At 35.4% G+C, this 21,226-nt stretch overlaps 1 protein-coding gene across 1 annotated transcript in view; it reads left to right on the top strand.

Moving 5' to 3' along the window:
* The window catches only part of LOC149800813 (uncharacterized), a 72,569-nt gene that overhangs the window by 38,647 nt on the left and 12,696 nt on the right, over positions 1-21,226 (top strand). The window contains exons 6-8 of the mRNA XM_089954808.1: positions 6,924-7,025; positions 8,648-8,711; positions 13,697-13,767. Coding sequence (XP_089810934.1) covers positions 6,924-7,025; positions 8,648-8,711; positions 13,697-13,767 — 237 coding nt within the window. The remainder of the gene's footprint in view (positions 1-6,923; positions 7,026-8,647; positions 8,712-13,696; positions 13,768-21,226) is intronic.

Below are 21,226 nucleotides of genomic sequence, written 5' to 3'. Positions count from 1 at the left end.
CTTCAACAGAGACTTAAGATTGGCAGTTTTGAAAAAATTATGGGAATTCCCTGAATGAGGGAGCATTATTGATGGTAATTCCCTGAATGAGGGAGCATTATTGATGGGAATTCCCTGAATGAGGGAGCATTATTGATGGGAATTTCCTGAATGAGGGAGCATTATTGATAACATTGGTTAGTAAAGGCAATATTAAATCTAGGCACTCAAGCATCAATGATTTCAGAATTGGATTGAGTTCACATGACTTTGGGGCACTCTTCATTATATTTGTATGTACCATATTCACACTGACAAGTTCAAATGCAGTTAAAGGTTGAAGTGTATGCACTGTATTGCAATTTTATGGTGATGTTGAATCAGTTGAAATTGTGCTATCAAGCTTATCTCCCAAAGATTGAACTTTGTCACCTTAGAAATTTGCTAACAGGTCCAGAATGTCGACTGGACAAAAGTGTTTGGAAGTGGTGTACATTTATTCCTTGACATCAGTTTGTTTGCAGCCTTGCAGAGCTCTTTTGCAGTTGTTCCTTTCAGAAATCTTAGTACTGTAGTTTTCTGATTTGCTGAATGAACTATCAGAGATCTTAGTACTGTAGTAGGTTGATTTGCTGCATGAACTATCAGAGATCTTTGTACTGTAGTAGGCTGATTTGCTGCATGAACTATCAGAGATCTTAGTACTGTAGTAGGCTGATTTTGCTGCATGAACTATCAGAGATCTTAGTACTGTATTAGGCTGATTTGCTGCATGATTTTTCAGAGATCTTAGTACTGTAGTTTATCTTTGTAACGTTATTCTTAATCACTTCATAGATCTGCTTTTTAATAGTGAGGCTGGTGAAAAGTCAAATCCTCTCAGCCTTGTGGTGTTCTCTTTTTAATAGCATTGCAATGCTGGTCCCTAACACTACTATACTATAGACAACACTTTTGAATTGATTCTTTACACTTGATTGCTGGGACATCTTTGTCAAGCAATAAACATGAGCACTTGTCTAGCTGTACTGCTGTAAGAGGTAATGAAGCTGTTAGGTTTGTTTGGATGTCATACATTAGTTGTGTTCTGTTTATCATATGGAGGATTCTTTTAGAAGCAAACAGAGAAGGAGTGTTATGGACTGATACATTGAGATAGCAGCATTAAGTTTTCCAAATTAACAGTTAAGTTTTCAAAATGCTGTGAAGGAAAGGGTGAAATGGACATAACTGGAATCTTTCTTCCTGTTTTACAATGGCTGGCTTTGAAACATTTCATTTTTCACTGTCATTTACATTTTAGTAAAGATCAGTGTAGTCCCATGCTATTAAGTCTAGTGCACACTATAGAATAGAGTGCCAAGGAGTCCTTATTTATGGCAATTAATGAGGGTCCATCATAGCATAAATGGGTCGAATGGCATGTATAACAAGGTGATGTCATTTTCAAAACAAAAGAAAGTAACTTTTGTATCAGAAGATTTAGAGGATGTTGTGTCAGTATTGATTTCAAATTATGTCTGAATTTTTTTAACAGTTGTACCTATTTCATTTAAGATGAGCCCAATTATCTGTTACAAGTTAAAAAGGTAGAATATTTATTTATTGAATCATCTAACCAATGAAATTACATATTTGTACATTTGGATGCCTAGCATTTTACTGTTACTGATTCTTCTTCAAATACATTACCTAGTCATAATACCTTTGGGGGGGAGGGAGGGAGTATTACCACTACCTTGCAAATCCAGCCCTCCAAGATACTACTTTTATGATAAAGGGAGCTAAAAGTTGTCTGCTGACCCATGTGGTGGTCGGCAGAGTGATCTCCCCTTACCTATAAGACTAGGCGACATTGAGTAAGAATATACTAGTTTTTTCTTTTGCTCGTGCGACACAGCATGCTATTTACAAAAAGAGACCTCACTATCCATTTCCATTTTCCAAATTTATACGAGTGGTACGGCGTACATACTATACATATATTTTATTTATATCACATACAAATACATATATTTGCCCATTGAACGGATTTAAGATTTACTACATGCAACTGTGTATTGACTGAGTGAATGAACGCCTCACATCCCTGAGTGTGTTTGCTACAAAATGTAGTTCTATGCCATTTGTGGCTATTCACAATCACCTTTGCATATTGATAAGTTGATTGTTTTTTTTTTTTTTAGTTTCTATTTTTCTTTACATTGATTAAATCAATATAATACACACTTATGATTTAAACATGAAATATGGTTTTAATGCTGAAAGTAGAGCACTAGAAGCACTTGGTCAGCTATGCCATTCACATGAACCCTTAGCCATTCATGTACCAGAACATGGAAATTAATGTGGGATAGAAACTAAGTGAAATGACAAACCAACAAGAGGTAATTGAAATATTTTAACATATTTACAGTTGATCTAAGTCATTATTCTGCTTTAGTAACAGTACCACTGACCATAAAACTCTATCTCTCTCTCTCTCTCTCTCTCTCTGTGGTTGGTTTGACTTTAAAACTCTCTCTCTCTCTCTCTCTCTCTCTCTCTCTCATCTTTTGGTCAGTTTGACTTAACTTTTACCATCATTCATAAGTACAGAGACATTGTGAGAAGACACAAATGAAAATCCTTAATGCTCATCATTTCATAGATTTTAGCCCGTATCATGATATGATGGTCCAGAGAGACAGACAAACAGACAGAGCGACCTTTGGACATTTTCATATTTAATTAATAATAATTGATTTTTAGAACATTATAATATGTTTAAGAAACAACAACAATAACAAAACATTAAATACATCACAGTATGGATACCAAATAACAGAAATTTACCATGTAATGTTTGCAACTTTGTATTATTGATAAACACTGTTGATAAATCCCAAAGATAGTGCACACATATCATTATGACAAATCATATTCTTGTAGGTTACTTGGTGTCATTTGTAATTCAGGGTTTTAATCCAGTCCAATTTCCTTTTCTCTCAATCCACATTTCTGTGTAGTTGTCCATTATGCATGAGAGGAGAGGGGGAACATAAAGCAGAAAGGATTGCAAAGAAAATGTGTACTATATTAAATTCATTTAGAAAATGGAGATTTCTAATACTTGTATTGTTATTTTCCTACATCACAGAAGCCAGGTCGCAGAACACTTCTCCTCCCCATGTCACACTTTCAGTGACATAACACTTATTGCATTTGCTCACAACCCCAACTGGAGTCTCCAAACCAGGAAAGAAAAGGAATCTTACTGGATAAACAGCCTTAGAACATTGAAACCAAGCAGTTTGAACCAAGAAGATTAGAAAAATACAACCATACTCTGTTTCTCTTGCGGAGCAACAAGGGCAAGAGCTTAACCAACTTCCCTCTCAATCTTCATGGGCAGGTTACATGGGTCAAGCATCCCATAATATGTCCCATCCCATAATATGTCCCATCTTCATGAATCAGAAATTACTCCCACACACATGGTCTGTTTCTGTTACAACCAGCCTTGGCCATGTTTGAGTGATCAGGAGTGGCAACACCATCCTTTTTTTAGGGCTCAATCATACAACAGCACTTACCCCAGTGGGTTGAAACAGATCTACGTCGACATACCCAGGGACCACTCCAACACATTTTCCTCCTCATCCAGCATGATGCCGTGTTTAACTCCTCAGACTTCTACAGACATTGCCTCACCAATCTCCCAACAGCCTGCCTTGAAAATTGATTCTATTCTCAGTGACCATCTGGAGGTCACAGTTTCTACTTCGGGACATACAAGTTTAGTGGGCGGCAGATCGCGTTACTCTTCAGGCTCACCTTGTACCCCTAAGGACGATGATGCTTTTTCACAAGGAATGTCATCGATTCTGGACTTCACAATATTACATGAAGATTCAGCCTTCCGGGCTTCCATTGAGGAAGTATGATGCTTTTTACCTCCGGAGTTTTGTCCACTTCCTCCTACCCGAACACCAAACTGGACTAGAGTCCCAACTTCTGTTGATCATATGACAAAAAAGCAGGAGCCTGCCTTCAAGTTACTACCCCAGTCATGGAAAGTTACAGACATTCTGAACTGTCTTCACCACCAATTTGCAGGGTCCTAGCATTAACACTTTTCTTTACACAAAAACACATTCCATCTCACTCATCAGCATTTCTACCGTTGTCACATGCCAGCCTTTCACTTGGAAACCCCAGCAATAGATCAGGATATTGCCGCTTTGGGGATGTCTAAACCACACTCCATACATATGGACCAAGTGGCTTTTGACAATACTCAACAGTTAGTGTGCAACATCATTGCCATGGGCTCTCTACTGGACTTTGTTTCTGTGGCAATTTTCCAACTAGCATAACATAGCCTCTCTCCTCCCACTTTGACTTCTATAGGGCATGCATGGAAGTTGGTATCACGCATGGCCCATGTTTTAAATAGGGCAGCACAACACACCTTGGCCAATGCCGTAAACACCACTACCAATCTGCAGTTGGCTGAATGGGGCTCTATACTCACAACCTTCACCTTCCTAAAGGACCAACATAAAACCAGACTGCACACACAACCTTTATAATCTTTCCTTTTGTTTAGCAGCCAGATTGAAGAGGTTTCGTAAACAGGCCACCAAAGAAACAACTTTCCCTAATCAACCACCACAGCACCATTACAGGGATAATACAGGAAATCAGGAAAGGGATCCGAGAGCCACCCATAGGACAAACCTCCAGAAAAGAATCCTACCAGAGATCCACTCAGAGCAAGCCACAACCATCATAAACCAAAGCTAATAAAACACAGAGGGAAGCCTTTCAATTTCAACTCAGCATTTCTCCCCTCGACAGCCTTCTCCCCATAAAAATTATGCCATCTCCAATCCACCCTTTCCTAACATCCCAGTTGGAGGATGACTTCATTTCTTCGCTGATGAATGGGAAAAAATGTGCCACAACGATATCTGGACTCAGCAAGTGGTTCACGAGGGACTCTGCATCGCGTTTCACACCCCTCCACCTCTGTCCAGAGTTCCATCTTTCACCATTGTCCCATTGGATCCACTCAAAGCCAATAGACAACCCCCTTCAGAAAGGCTCAGTAGAATTTGTTTGAAACACTCTCTCCGGGATTCTATTCCAGACTTTTCTTGGTTCCAAAGGCAAATGGCACTCTGCGCCCTGTCATCGACCTCAGCACTCTCAATCACTTCATTCACGCTCCTTGGTTCTCAGTATAAACACCATGGCACATTCTAAATGCCATCCAAGACGGAGACTTAAAAGACACTTACCTCCATGTCCCTATTCACGAGGTTTCCAGGAAGTTCCTGTGGTTTGCAACAATGTGGTATATCAGGACCCTACCATTCAGTCATAATATCAGCCCCTGGGTTTTCACTCTTCTCATGAATCCAGTCATGGCGCATGTCTGGACCGTTTTTACAGTGGCAACATCAGGTTACCTGGATGACATCCTTCAGAAACATTGATGAGTTCCATTTATGTCAAGACATGATAACGCTCATCACATCACTTACCAATCTGGGTTTTCTCATGAACGAGGACAAATCTGACCTAGTACCCTCCCAACATTTTGTTCATATAGGTATGGAGTTGAAAATCTGCAACATGGTGGCTTCTTTACTCTTAAGGAGAACCCTATCAGCACAGGAATTCCTTCATCTCCTAGGTTTATTCAATGCAGTAGTGGACCTCCTTGTCCTAGGTCACCTTTTTATGCATCCATTACAAATGCTTTTTCTGTCTCAATGGAGACCCAAAGTTTGCCCACTGGACCAGCCTCTAACCATCTGCTCACAATTGAGGCACCATCTGCAGCCTTGGAGCAACCTTCCTTGGCTTACAATGGGTATACTTCTGCACTTACCACCACCCAAGATTACAATTTGTACTGATGCCAGCAGTGCATGGTCTCCCCACGAATGACTTCTGCACATCAGTCTTCTGGAAGTGAAATTTCCATTGTGAAAGCTTTTCACTGGTGGCAGAAGCACCTTTTTGGCAAGAGAGCCCTGATTCTATCCAACAACTATTCAGTAGTGACGTATCTCAAATGACAGGGAGGAACCAAGTCCCCAGACCTTTGTGTCATGATGTGGGACTTTCTAAACTGGTGTGGTCAACAACAAATCCACATACATGTTCATCATATATCGGGACACCTCAGTGTTCTAGCTGATTCATTGTCCTGAAACAATCAACTGATTCAGACGGAATGGTCTCTTCATCACTCAGTTTTCACCCAGATCTTTACCCAGTGGGACCAACCATTGGTGGACCTATTTGCGACAAGGTGGAATACCAAACTTCTAACTTTGTCTCTCCCATTCCAGATCAAAAGCATGGGCAGTCAGTGCTCTATCCTTGGATTGGTTGAGTGTAATTTGGATTTTTAATATAGCTTTAACAATTTTTTGTCAAATTGCTACAATGTCTGCAGTGTGGCAGTTTATAGTGATGTCTAGCACTGGGGCATCATGCTGCAGACATATAACACGATGTCCCACCCAGTCATATTTTCCTGACACCAGGCCAGCCAGTCCTAATACTAACCTCTTAATGCTGAGTGCCAAGCAAGACAGCTGTTAGTACCACTTTTATAAGTCTTTGGTCATGGATCGAACCCACAACCTCCCGCATCCGAGGCGGACACCCTAACCACTGTTCCACTGAAGCAGTCCAGTGAAATATAGGGAAAAAAGAAATGTTTGTTTAGCCTAAACAGCAAAATAGTCTTTGATAAAATATTGAATATTAATTTAATTCAATCATGATGTAAAAATTGACAACTGTCTATTAGACTGCTCATATCTGATTATAATTTTTGGCTTTGGTTGAAAGATTGTACCAGTCTCATTACAAGAAGGAAAAGTGAATATGCCCTTTTTTGTACAGGACATACATTTATTCAGTTTATGCTTTTCTTTCAGCAATATGCAGTGGAAAATGTGATTTCAGCAAAGTATAAAGAGGAAATTTTAAAGAAAGAGAAAGAGATAGAGTTTCTTAAAGCCACTTTGAAAAAACAAGAGGTAAGTAACTAATAAGATGTTCATTGGGTACAAAAAGTAAATATTTTGTGTGAATTAACATTTAATGGTCCTTTCTGCTATAGTATAGTGAATTTTAACATTTTACTTTTTGTTCATGCAGGCTTGTCATCTACGCATACAAACTAATTTTGTAATGCAAACTCATCCATTAAGTATTTTCTCTACTTAGAGAGAAACTCATTTTGTAATTGGTACTGTATGCTTGGTACTAATTGGTACTGTATGCTTGGTACTAATTGGTACTGTATGCTTGGTACTAATTGGTACTGTATGCTTGGTACTAATTGGTACTGTATGCTTGGTACTAATTGGTACTGTATGCTTGGTACTTATTGGTACTGTATGCTCATTAGTGCTCAGTATCAATCAAAAACTTGTTTGAAATATATCCCCTTAATCTGACATGGAAGGAAATTATATACCAGATACTTAATGATTGTAAAATATTGGCTTTTTTATTGTTAGCTTTAACTATGCTTACATTGGACTGATAAAGTCTGTCAGGAGTCAGTCATGCCCTGCTAGTGCCTACATTGGACTATTACAGTCTGTCAAGAGTCAATTATGCCCTGCTAGTGCCTACATTGGACTATTACAGTCTGTCAAGAGTCAGTTATGCTCTGCTAGTGCCTACATTGGACTATTACCAACTGTCAAGAGTCAGTCATGCCCTGCTAATGCCTTCATTGGACTATTAAAGTCTGTCAAAAATTGGTTGTATCCTACTGTTGCGTACATTTAGGACTGCAAAACAAGTGGCGGGTTTGTGATCATGGGACCTGAAGATATTATATATTATGGCAACCATTTAAAAAAGCACTATTGACACAACCATTTGTTTTTTTTTATGGGTCACTTGGTATACATTATGGTCATCATTTGTCTTGTTTTTATGGGTCACTACAAAATTTGGTATACATTATGGGCATCATTTGTTTTGTTTTTATGGGTCACTACAAAATTTGGTATACATTATGGGCATCATTTGCTTTGTTTTTATGGGTCATTGTACAAAATTTGGTATACATTATGGGCATCATTTGTTTTGTTTTTGTAGGTCATTGTACAAAATTTGGTATACATTATGGGCATCATTTGTTTTGTTTTTATGGGTCACTACAAAATTTGGTATACATTATGGGCATCATTTGTTTTGTTTTTATGGGTCATTGTACAAAATTTGGTATACATTATGGGCATCATTTGTTTTGTTTTTATGGGTCACTGTACAAAATGTTGGTATATATTATGGGCATCATTTAAAGAGGCAAATATTGACACAAAATTTTGTGTTTTCATGATTTTTGTGAGAGTTATTGCCCTTTTTAATTTGGAGCTGGATGCAGTTTGACAGAACTTTGTGAATGCAGCAGTTCTTAGCGGATTGCCGTGTGCCTGATTACCTCTTATGCTCATAGTCATATGCATGACTAATTATTGTACTAACACGACTTATAATTCTATAGGGTCATCTTTGTTATGGGGTAGGGGGATGCATGGAGACAGGTTATATGAGTAAATTGTTTACCATTCATCTGATTATTTCTTCAGATCACTGATTTTAAATTTTGACATCGCTAATGTTTTTGTTAAAATTGCAGGAGGAGTTACAGCAGGTAAAGAAGAGGAATAAACAATTGTGCGTGATATTAGCTCAGGGTGAAAGTAAGTATATAGTATGTGTCATATATTAGCTCAGGGTGAAAGTAAGTATATAGTTTGTATGTGATATTAGCTCAGGGTGAAAGTAAGTATATAGTTTGTATGTTATATTAGCTCAGGGTGAAAGTAAGTATATAGTTTGTATGTTATATTAGCTCAGGGTGAAAGTATATAGTTTGTGTGTTATATTTACTCAGGGTGAAAGTAAGTGTATAATTTAAGTGTGATATTAGCTTATGCTAAAAGTAAATATATACAGTATTTCTTTGACTGAGTCATGGAGAAAGTGCATACATCATATGTCCTATTTATTGCCATATTTGAAGGATCCAGAATGTCTATCAATATATCCAAAAGCATGTGTTTCATCAAAAGCTTACACAATGGCCATCTTGCCAATCATGTTATTGCTACTCAACATGAATGGAAAGTCATATCAAAATGGGTTTTCAATGCTACTCAACATGAATGGAAAGTCATATCAAAAGGGGGTTTTCATTGCTACTCAACATGAATGGAAAGTCATATCAAAAGGGGGTTTTCACTGCTACTCAACATGAATGGAAAGTCACATCAAAATGGGGTTTTCATTGCTACTCAACATGAATGGAAAGTCATATCAAAATGGGGTTTTCATTTCTACTCAACATGAATGGAAAGCGACATCAAAATGGGGTTTTCATTTCTACTCAACATGAATGGAATGTCACCTCAAAATGGGGTTTTCATTTCTACTCAACACGAATGGAATGTCACATTAAAATGGGGTTTTCATTTCTACTCAACATGAATGGAAAGCCACATCAAAATGGGGTTTTCATTGCTACTCAACATGAATGGAAAGTCATATCAAAATGGGGTTTTCATTGCTACTCAACATGAATGGAAAGCCATATCAAAATGGGGTTTTCATTGCTACTCAACATGAATGGAAAGTCATATCAAAATGGGGTTTTCATTTCTACTCAACATGAATGGAAAGCCACATCAAAATGGGGTTTTCATTGCTACTCAACATGAATGGAAAGTCATATCAAAATGGGGTTTTCATTTCTACTCAACATGAATGGAAAGCCACATCAAAATGGGGTTTTCATTGCTACTCAACATGAATGGAAAGTCATATCAAAATGGGGTTTTCATTGAAACTCTTCTTATGGTGTCTAGTAGGTCTTAAATAAATATTTTGCCTATCTGTTATCCAATATGGGCCATCTTCAGAATCTCATCACTTCTTGATGGAAAGTTATATTGTCATTGGGTTTTCACCAGAACTTTTAATATGATGTCTGGTACTAAATGAAAATGGTGCAAATCTAAAATCCAATATGACCACCATGTCAGTACTCTTGAAAATCTTGTTATTACTACTTCTCCAGGTCATATCAACATAACATTTTCACAAGAAGACTTCTTACAATATATAGTTGGTCCTCAATGGCTGCCACAATGAACATATTGAAAATCTTGTCATGAATTATCCTGCCTGAATGGTCATAGTGGTAGATGGTTTTCACCACAAGTCTTCTAATGGTTTCTAGTTTCTTTAAATGAAAACAGTGCAGATCTTATATCCGATATGCCTACAACACCAGCAAAGTTGAAAATGTATCACTTAAGAAAATCAGAGATGCCTTCAATTCAGTTTAAAGAAGTAATGGTCATTTCTTGAATTTTCTGAAAATTTATTGCAAACAAGAGAACATCCAGGGACTCCTGTTTTGATTAAGTTTTAAGTGCATTTCTGTGCATTATAAAATAAAATATAGCTGAGTTTTTAAAGTTTCTCTCAGTAAATGTTATTGCTATATTTTAATTACACACATAGAAATATACAATGTCATGTACAATTTGCTGTGTTAGTACTTGTATCCCTAACCCATTTTTAGCTCACTTAGCCATATGCCAAAATGAGCTTGTATCCCTGCCTCCCTTGTGCATAGTGCATCATTCACTTTTTAACACTTGCTTCTTACCACTGTGGAGTCTGATTTGCTTTGATCAAACATAGTGTCAGAGTTTGTTTTTAAAATATCTGGTGAGTTTGATAAAGTGTGAGATCCACACATATATTAGGTGATCTTGCATTAGATTGTCTGGTCTTGTTACAACTCTAGAGGCCATATTTATCTCACACATTGAGTATTTGCCACATTTGAAAGCATGTTTATGTTTCATGAGATAGAACTTGACAGTTGCTAGTACTGCCATGTTAAAATGCCTGAAACATTTGTATTTATATTTTATCAAATGTATTGTGCATTATTTTTTGGTATGCCATGACTCACAGTTTATTTGAAATTTACTTTTTGTATCTTTAACATTTAATAAAATATTGTTATGTATATTTATTTTGCATTGTTTGTTAGTTTTTTAACTTTTAAAATTTTCATTATATGCTGTGGATAATTATATTTTGGACTTGACCTTGTCCAAAATCATGTTTATTTCTTACCTGACCTGAATCATTGACATTGGTTTCATAAACAACATGTTTATCTCAATCTGAGTCTAGAACTTTGGAAATTCTCCATGAAATCCCAAGTCTATCTGTTGCTTACTACATTTTATATTATAATTTTAGTAATAGACTTCTAATTATAACTAAGATTTTATTTTGTAAACTTTATGAACCTTCCCAGAAGGAAACTTTCCATTAGTTAATACTTTTTTGATAGAAAATACTAATTGCCTCCTGAGGTCAGTAGAGGATTATATAATTTTGTTTCTCTAGAAATTTATTATTCATGCTATAAGATCTTGAGGCAGAATCATTTGTAATATTGTGTCCAGTAGTTCATTGGGGCAGGATTTTTATTTATTCAAATTATTTATTCACTGGAAATGCAATGTGCTCTTCAAAAATAATGTTTCTGGAAATAGAGACTTGAATTTTTAGTGAAATTTCAGAAGACTGTTGGCACATCACCACTGCATGAGCCACTACAGGCACATCAACACTTCCAGCATTGGATTTAATTTGGATTTCCACCAGGGTTTATTCAAAACTTTAATCATTAGAATTTATGTCTACAGTTTTACGATTATTTGAGTTTTTAATTCGCAATTCCATAAATTCTTTTTTTTATTACATTTTCAATTTGTATTCTAGGGAAATAAATTATTTGTTGAATTTTACAAAGCTTGTTGCTTCTCACTCATTTCTATTATTTTATGACCATAGAGTTATAATAATATAAAATACTCCAATAAGATTTTCTCCTGAAACACTTCTATATTAATATGCCAAAAGTGAAAAAAAACCTGTGGCCTTACAAAATAAACAACTGAATTTTAATTACAATTTGTGTGAAAGTCATTTGACTCTGTAGACCATGAATTAAAGCTTTCTCTGTAAACCTAACTTTTAAATATCTTGGATGACTTCAATTATGAGCAAGAGACAAGTGTGCAACTTACTTAGGCCGTTATCTTTAATCAAAAACTATTTGTAGTAGTATCCATTTGTTAATATATATTGGCCAGATTTCTTTGCCTTATGAAACTCATTCTCAGAACTAAATAGGTATTTTGTGTATTTACAGACCAGTGAACAACCTGTACTGACAACTTTCTTCTAAGAATAATAGTTGTCTCTTGCCCCAAAAATTGCCGTTTTGTATCTGAAAACATTTCTTTATATGGGTTGCATACAAATGAGATTTCACTACACTGCCATAAAACAGGGTTTTTATAAATGAGGCTTCACTACATTCTACCCTAAAATAGAGTACATATAAATGGGGCTTCACTTCACTGGCTGCCATGAAACAGAGCACATATAAATAAGGCCTCCCTACACTGGTTACCATAAAACAAAGTACATATAAATGAGGCCTCACTACACTGGTTACCCTAAAATAGAGTACATATAAATGGGGCTTCACTTCACTGGCTGCCATAAAACAGAGCACATATAAATAAGGCCTCACTACACTGGCTACCATAAAATAAAGTACGAATAAATGAGGCCTCACTACACTGGTTACCCTAAAACAGAGTACATATAAATGAGGCTTCACTTCACTGGCTGCCATAAAACAGAGCACATATAAATAAGGCCTCACTACACTGGCTACCATAAAACAAAGTACATATAAATGAGGCCTTGCAACACTGGCTACCTTAAAATAGTACGTATAAATGAGGCCTCACTACACTGGCTAACATAAAAGAATATATCTATACATCTTTCCCATTCTACATATCCTCCCCAGTCCCCTTTTTATTACACTACAACAAACCACTTTTTTGCAGACCATGAAAACAGGAGTTGCAACCCATAATTTGTTTCATATATTATATGTCTTTCTGATATGATTGCATATCTGAAGTGTGGGAAAACAAAGTATTGAATGATAGCCAAATGTCTGTTTCACACAGGGTGTCATATTGCCTCTTAATGGCCCTGCTCTTAAGCCTCTGTATATTAAGTGGCCCTATTCCATTACATGTTGTATTATGAAGTACTTCCTTTGAGGGATAGGCCTGGATTTATCATTTTATTCTGGCATATCTATCTGATGTTAGAAACTTTCTGTTAATTTGTGTTTATTCATATAACACAACATTCCATGATGTTCTTATGGTGATTCACCGCTGATAACGGCCCTTTGCAGTGGAAAAATGTACCTAATATAGGGGTTGCTCTCAGAATCTTTTAAAAAAGAAGATACCATTTTGGATTGAAGAATTAGGCTTCTAAACATGAAACCTGTATACTGCATTTACTCACATATAAATTCGGATCCAGTTGCAGACTAGATAGACCAAGATCTGTCATTTCATAATGTACTGACAGATTTAGGTCTGTGCAGTTTGTGAAGAGTGATCAGTAGAACAAACATCATAGACCCTACTCTGCTGGCACATCATGGCAGCTCAGGGTTTGTTGGCAGTGGGACCCAACTTATAAGTGAGCATATATACACCCTATATTGTATGCAATAGAATCTTGTACAAATATGCTGCATTTCTGCATTTGACAGTGAAAGATAAAGCAGAGGTGCTCATGCAGGTAGAGCAACTGACACAAATCAAAGATGAACTGACAGAGCAGGTAATGAATACGATTATAATGCTTTGTAAATCTGAAGGTTGCCGAGTTGCTTGTGTTTGTCACAAAATTATATTTAGTGTAAAATTAGAGGTACATAATGTCCAGTGTAGAATTAGAGGTATATAATGTTCAGTGTAGAATTAGTGGTATATAATGTTAAGTGTAGAATTTTAGACATAAAATGTTCAGCGTAGAATTACAGGTATATAATGTTCAGCGTAGAATTACAGGTATATAATGTTCAGTGTAGAATTTTAGACATATAATGTTCATTGTAGAATTAGTGGTATATAATATTCATTGTAGAATTAGAGGTATATAATGTTCAGTGTAGAATTAGAGCTATATAATGTTCATTGTAGAATTAGAGGTATATAATGTTCAGTGTAGAATTAGAGGTATGTAATGTTCAGTGTAGAATTAGAGGTATGTAATGTTCAGTGTAGAATTAGAGGTATGTAATGTTCAGTGTAGAATTAGAGGTATGTAATGTTCAGTGTAGAATTAGAGGTATGTAATGTTCAATGTAGAATTAGAGCTATATAATGTTCATTGTAGAATTAGAGCTATATAATGTTCAGTGTAGAATTAGAGGTATGTAATGTTCAGTGTAGAATTAGAGGTATGTAATGTTCAGTGTAGAATTAGAGGTATGTAATGTTCAGTGTAGAATTAGAGGTATGTAATGTTCAGTGTAGAATTAGAGCTATATAATGTTCATTGTAGAATTAGAGGCTTATAATGTTCAGTGTAGAATTAGAGGTATATAATGTTCAGTGTAGAATTAGAGCTATATAATGTTCATTGTAGAATTAGAGCTATATAATGTTCAGTGTAGAATTAGAGGCTTATAATGTTCATTGTAGAATTAGAGGCTTATAATGTTCAATGTAGAATTAGAGGTATATAATGTTCATTGTAGAATTAGAGGTATGTAATGTTCATTGTAGAATTAGAGGCTTGTAATGTTCAGTGTAGAATTAGAGGTATGTAATGTTCAGTGTAGAATTAGAGGTATGTAATGTTCAGTGTAGAATTAGAGCTATATAATGTTCATTGTAGAATTAGAGGCTTATAATGTTCAGTGTAGAATTAGAGGTATATAATGTTCAGTGTAGAATTAGAGCTATATAATGTTCATTGTAGAATTAGAGCTATATAATGTTCAGTGTAGAATTAGAGGCTTATAATGTTCATTGTAGAATTAGAGGCTTATAATGTTCAGTGTAGAATTAGAGGTATGTAATGTTCAGTGTAGAATTAGAGGTATGTAATGTTCAGTGTAGAATTAGAGGTATGTAATGTTCAGTGTAGAATTAGAGGTATGTAATGTTCAGTGTAGAATTAGAGCTATATAATGTTCACTGTAGAATTAGAGGCTTATAATGTTCAGTGTAGAATTAGAGGCTTATAATGTTCAGTGTAGAATTAGAGGTATGTAATGTTCAGTGTAGAATTAGAGCTATATAATGTTCAGTGTAGAATTAGAGGTATATAATGTTCAGTGTAGAATTAGAGGCTTATAATGTTCAGTGTAGAATTAGAGGTATGTAATGTTCAGTGTAGAATTAGAGCTATATAATGTTCAGTGTAGAATTAGAGCTATATAATGTTCATTGTAGAATTAGAGGCTTATAATGTTCAGTGTAGAATTAGAGGCTTATAATGTTCAGTGTAGAATTAGAGGTATGTAATGTTCAGTGTAGAATTAGAGGTATGTAATGTTCAGTGTAGAATTAGAGCTATATAATGTTCATTGTAGAATTAGAGCTATATAATGTTCATTGTAGAATTAGAGGCTTATAATGTTCAGTGTAGAATTAGAGGCTTATACTGTTCAGTGTAGAATTAGAGGTATGTAATGTTCAGTGTAGAATTAGAGCTATATAATGTTCATTGTAGAATTAGAGCTATGTAATGTTCATTGTAGAATTAGAGCTATGTAATGTTCATTGTAGAATTAGAGGCTTATAATGTTCAGTGTAGAAATAGAGGTATATAATGTTCAGTGTAGAATTAGAGGTATATAATGTTCAGTGTAGAGTTATAGACATAATGTTCAGTGTAGAATTATATACATGTAATGTTCACTGGAGAATTATAGACATATGTTGTTCAGTGTAGAATTATAGACATAAAATGTTCAGTGTAGATTTAGAGGTTTATAATGTTCAGTATAGAATTAGAGGTATATAATGTGCAGTGTAGAATTATAAACATGTAATGTTCAGTATAGAATTATAGACATATGTTCAGTGTATAATTAGAGGCTTATAATGTTCAGTGTGGAATTAGAGGTATATAATGTTCAGTGTAGAATTGGAGGTAAATAATGTTAAGTGTAGAATTATAGACATAATATTCAGTGTAGAATTAGAGGTATATAATGTTCAGTGTAGAATTGGAGGTAAATAATGTTCAGTGTAGAATTATAGACATATAATATTCAGTGTAGAATTATAGACATAATATTCAGTGTAGAATTAGAGCTATATAATGTTCAGTGCAGAATTAGAGGTATATAATGTTCAGTGTAGAATTAGAGGTATAAAATGTTCAGTGTATAATTAGAGGCTTATAATGTTCAGTGTAGAATTATAGACATATAATATTCAGTGTAGAATTATAGACATATAATATTCAGTGTAGAATTAGAGCTATATAATGTTCAGTGTAGAATTAGAGGTATATAATGTTCAGTGTAGAATTGGAGGTATAAAATGTTCAGTGTAGAATTAGAAGCTTATAATGTTCAGTATATAATTATAGAGATAATTTTCAGTGTAGAATTAGAAGCTTATAATGTTCAGTATAGAATTATAGACATATAATGTTCATTGTAGAATTAGAGGCTTATACTATTCAGTGTAGAATTGGAGGTAAATAATGTTCAGTGTAGAATTATAGACATATAATATTCAGTGTAGAATTATAGACATATAATATTCATTGTAGAATTAGAGGTATATAATGTTCAGTGTAGAATTGGAGGTAAATAATGTTCAGTGTAGAATTATAGACATAATGTTCAGTGTAGAATTAGAAGCTTATAATGTTCAGTATATAATTATAGAGATAATTTTCAGTGTAGAATTAGAAGCTTATAATGTTCAGTATAGAATTATAGACATATAATGTTCATTGTAGAATTAGAGGCTTATACTGTTCAGTGTAGAATTAGAGGTATATAATGTTCAGTGTAGAATTGGAGGTAAATAATGTTCAGTGTAGAGTTATAAACATATAATGTTCAGTGTAGAATTTTAGACATATAATGTTCAGTGTAGAATTTTAGACATATAATGTTCAGTGTAGAATTTTAGACATAATGTTCAGTGTAGAATTATAGGCATATAATGTTCATTGTACTCTATACTGAAATATCTATTCCAACAAAGTAGAAAAATGTACTAAAATATCTATACCAGCAAAATGGTAAAATGTACTAAATGATCTAGGCAAACAAGGCTGTAAAGTACCAAAATGTATATAATAACAAAGTTGTAAATTGTACTAAAAGATTATATTTACAAAGCTTTAACGTATGAAAAGATTTTTACTAACAAAGTTGTAGTGTATTAAAGGATTCATACTAACAAAGTCACAACGTACTATACAGTAACTATGCTTACTTAGCTGTACAATGTACTATAGAATCTGTACTTAAAAAATAGTAATTTACTGAAATATCTACCTAATAAAGAGTTAAATTGTGGTAAAAATCTATATTAACAAAGTTTTGGTAGGAGTGAATACCTTGCTTTCTAAGTATTTCATACCGTAAAAATTGGCCATGTTTCACAGTAGAAAAGGGTTTTGGTATTACATGCAGCAGACAATGTATTGTGCTGTTGATGCTGAAGTGTAATGGGAACATATTCCACTTTACCATCTTACTTATCAATCATGACCTCTTTAGCTGCTGCACATTTGTAACTAGCTCCTTGGGATATTTAGTCTGTTTGGACCCTGTATTTTAAGGTATTTATCTTTCCTGCTTTATCATAAATAGAAGGGCGTGCAATTGTATCCCTGCCATTGGATAAACCTAAATTGGCTAAAATGGTGGGGGTTTGTATCCCTGCCATTGGATGAATCTAGATTGGCTAGAATTGTGTGGGTTTGTATCCCTGCCATTGGATAAGCCTGCGATGGCTAGAATGGTGTGGGTTTGTATCGCTGCCATTGGATAAGCCTTGGTTGGCTAGAGTGGTGTGGGTTTGTATCCCTGCCATTGGATAAGCCTGGGTTGGCTAGAATTGTGTGGGTTTGTATCCCTGCCATTGGATAAGCCTGGGTTGGCTAGAATGGTGTGGGTTTGTATCCCTGCCATTGGATAAGCCTGGGTTGGCTAGAATGGTGGTGGTTTGTATCCCTGCCATTGGATAAGCCTGGGTTGGCTGTTGTGGTATGTGTATGGATAAGGCAGTTTACTTCAATTACCTGCACACTCAAAAAGTTTCATGTGATGCTGTGCTAGAAAACATCAAATCAATCCAATTACTTCATGTCTTTCATCTTAAAGGAGTAGATGTTTACTTGTATTAGATCCAAGAGACTCATAGTAATCACATTGTCAGTCCATCCATCCATCTAACTTTTTTCTATCAGCAGTTTAACTTCTGCAACATAATATTGCTGGAAATGTCAGGACTTTAGCCTGATTTGATATGCGGCTTTACATGGATGAGGCCTTGTTGTTGTTGTTGCAGGGTTTAATGCCATTTTTCAGCATGCGATAGGCTATACATGTCGGCCAGTATTAATGGTGGAGGAAGAACCCGGGAAAACCCCCAGAAAGAACCACCGACCCACCAGAAGCTACTGGCAAGCTTTCTCACATACCCACATTGGCCAAATCTGAGACTCGAACCACGCAGACAGAGGTGAGATGGCAGTGATCCATAATGGAGAGCACTTTAGACCTCTCGGCCCCAATGCGGCCTTGAAAGAGTTTAATTTCCAGGTTTCTTTGTGATACTTTTTGATGAATTATGGTTCCTGATTGCCAGTTCCCCTGCTTTCTTTTTTGCAACTTTACTTTTTGCATGGAATTTTTTTGGACTTCATTTAAAATTTGCATCTGTTATTTTATATCAGACAATGAATGAGTTTGACTTTCAGTGTTTCTACAGCATCATTTACAGGAGTTATGGCCCACCCATCTACAGCTACATTTATAGGAGTTATGACCCACCCATATACAGCATCATTTACAGGAGTTATGACCCACCCATCTACAGCATCATTTACAGAAGTTATGACCCACCCATCAACAGCATCATTTACAAGAGTTATGACCCACCCACCTATAGCATCCTTTACAGGAGTTATGACCCACCCATCTACAGCATCAATTAAGGAGTTATGACCCACCCACCTACAGCATCATTACAGGAGTTATGACCCACCCATCTACAGCATCATTTACAGGAGTTATGACCCACCCTTCTTCAGCATCATATGCAGGAGTTTTGCCCCCATCCTCCCATAATTGCCCATCCTCTTGACTTTGGTTTTCACCATATAATTTTACCAAGTTTTAATGGATTTCGGTTAAATTTGATATGCAACTTTATATTGATGATGCCTTGAATAAGTTTGATTTCTTCATTCTGCAGCATCATTTACAAGAGTAATAGCCCCTGATTACTTGTCCACCTGACTTTGGTTTCTGCAGCATAACTTTACTTTTGGTTTGTTGTCTTTCAACAAAATTAGCATGCAGCTTAATGCTCATGTGACCTTGATTGAGTTTCCAGTGTTCCACATTGACGGTTACAAGAGTTATACACCCTAATTGCCCTTGTTTGGTTTCTGCAGTATAACATTAATAAAGAATATTGAATTTCAGACATATTTATTATGCAGCTTGATGTTGATGAGATCTTGAATGTGTTAGATTTCCAGCATTCAACATCCTAATTCAGAGGAGTTGTGTCCCCTGATTGACTTTTCTTCTAACTTTTGTTTTACAACACCTGTTTCTGTGTGTTGAGTGAGCAAGGCCCTTTGCAATCAAGCCATTGCTAATATCTCTAGTTTGGAAGATGTTTTCCTAAAAATTTGTCCTTTTTTTCTTTGATCAGTTATACTATCAGAGTTGTATACAGCATAATATGGCCAGTTTTGTATGGATATTCTATTGAAACATGGTCATACATATATGCAATAAGGGGTGTCCTCCCTCCCTCTTGTCATTCACTGAAATCTCCCATGTACACAAATTAATATTTTTTCACACTTTGCAGTAGTTGTAGCATATTTATGGTAATACCACCTGTGGTCACATGACTATGAAATGGCTTAAATAGAGCAAGACAATTTAGTTGCTAATTTCAATCAGCATAAAACATTTAAAATTCTATTGATTCTGTCAGCAGGGCCTGTTGTCTTGAATGTTTGAGGTTTGTTCACATGGATTATACTGTGTGTGATCAGAAGTAATTCAGAACAGATTAAAGGCATTCTTTTTGGATTGTTAAAGAGACCAGTCAACTTAAAACAGTTAACATTACTTTGATTCTCACTATATTGTAGATTATAATTCAGTGCTGAAAGCTGTCAGTACTAGATTAGAGTCTATATTATGTGTGATCAAAAGTAATTCACACAAAATTGGTTTGATTTCAGTCTTTAAAGTTTGTTGAGATGTCTAAGTGTGCATTATCTCCATTGCAATAACACTCAAATCTAAGCACTGAAATATCACACAAAATTCAACGATTGATGGAAACAGGAATTTTAGTACTTGGAAACAAGTTCAAAGGAAATGAATACATGTTCTGTCCTTCACATAAGGCTGACTTTTAAAGTATGCTGTGGTGGCAAGAATGACATTTCATGCAGAAACCACATCTCCTGAAATCATAATAAACACAACAACGACTAAGCAATCACTGACATCCCATGGAATCTGCATCAAATGTAGATAAATATATATATGCTGAGATACTGTTTGCCAACTTGAAAGCAAAATTTAGTTTTCAGTTTATCATAGCAGATCATTTTTCAGACCTAGTCAGAAATGTGCCCTGACTTTGAAATGATGCAAAAGCTCTCATACAGATGAATGACAACTACTTCCATATTGACCCTAGTATGGGTACTCATTGGAAATAAAAATGCTGAAGGCAACTGCCACAATGAAAAATTCACCATTCTCATTGAAAATCCTCCATCTTTTGAAAGTCCAGAGTCTTACCATATTTTTCAAAACTCCTGCTTTGTCCTTAGCTGACTTCTCTGTTCTGTCATATGTATAATGAACTGACAAATGTTTTTGGAGTGAGGAATCAAGGTTCAACCAATACCATAATTCTTCAAGACACTGACCATTACTTTGATATGGATGAAAACTTTTCTTAAAATAAATTTACTTACATAAATATATAGTCACAAAAGAAATTGACCAAGTTCAAAAACAGCTATGACTGTAGGTATTTAAAAGTGAAGAACA

This window comes from Sinohyriopsis cumingii, chromosome 4 (assembly GCF_028554795.1).
Source record: "Sinohyriopsis cumingii isolate HCF-2022 chromosome 4, ASM2855479v2, whole genome shotgun sequence".
Lineage (NCBI taxonomy): Eukaryota > Metazoa > Mollusca > Bivalvia > Unionida > Unionidae > Sinohyriopsis > Sinohyriopsis cumingii.
Note: the sequence above shows the minus strand (reverse complement) of the source record. Positions and strands in the feature narration are given on the sequence as shown.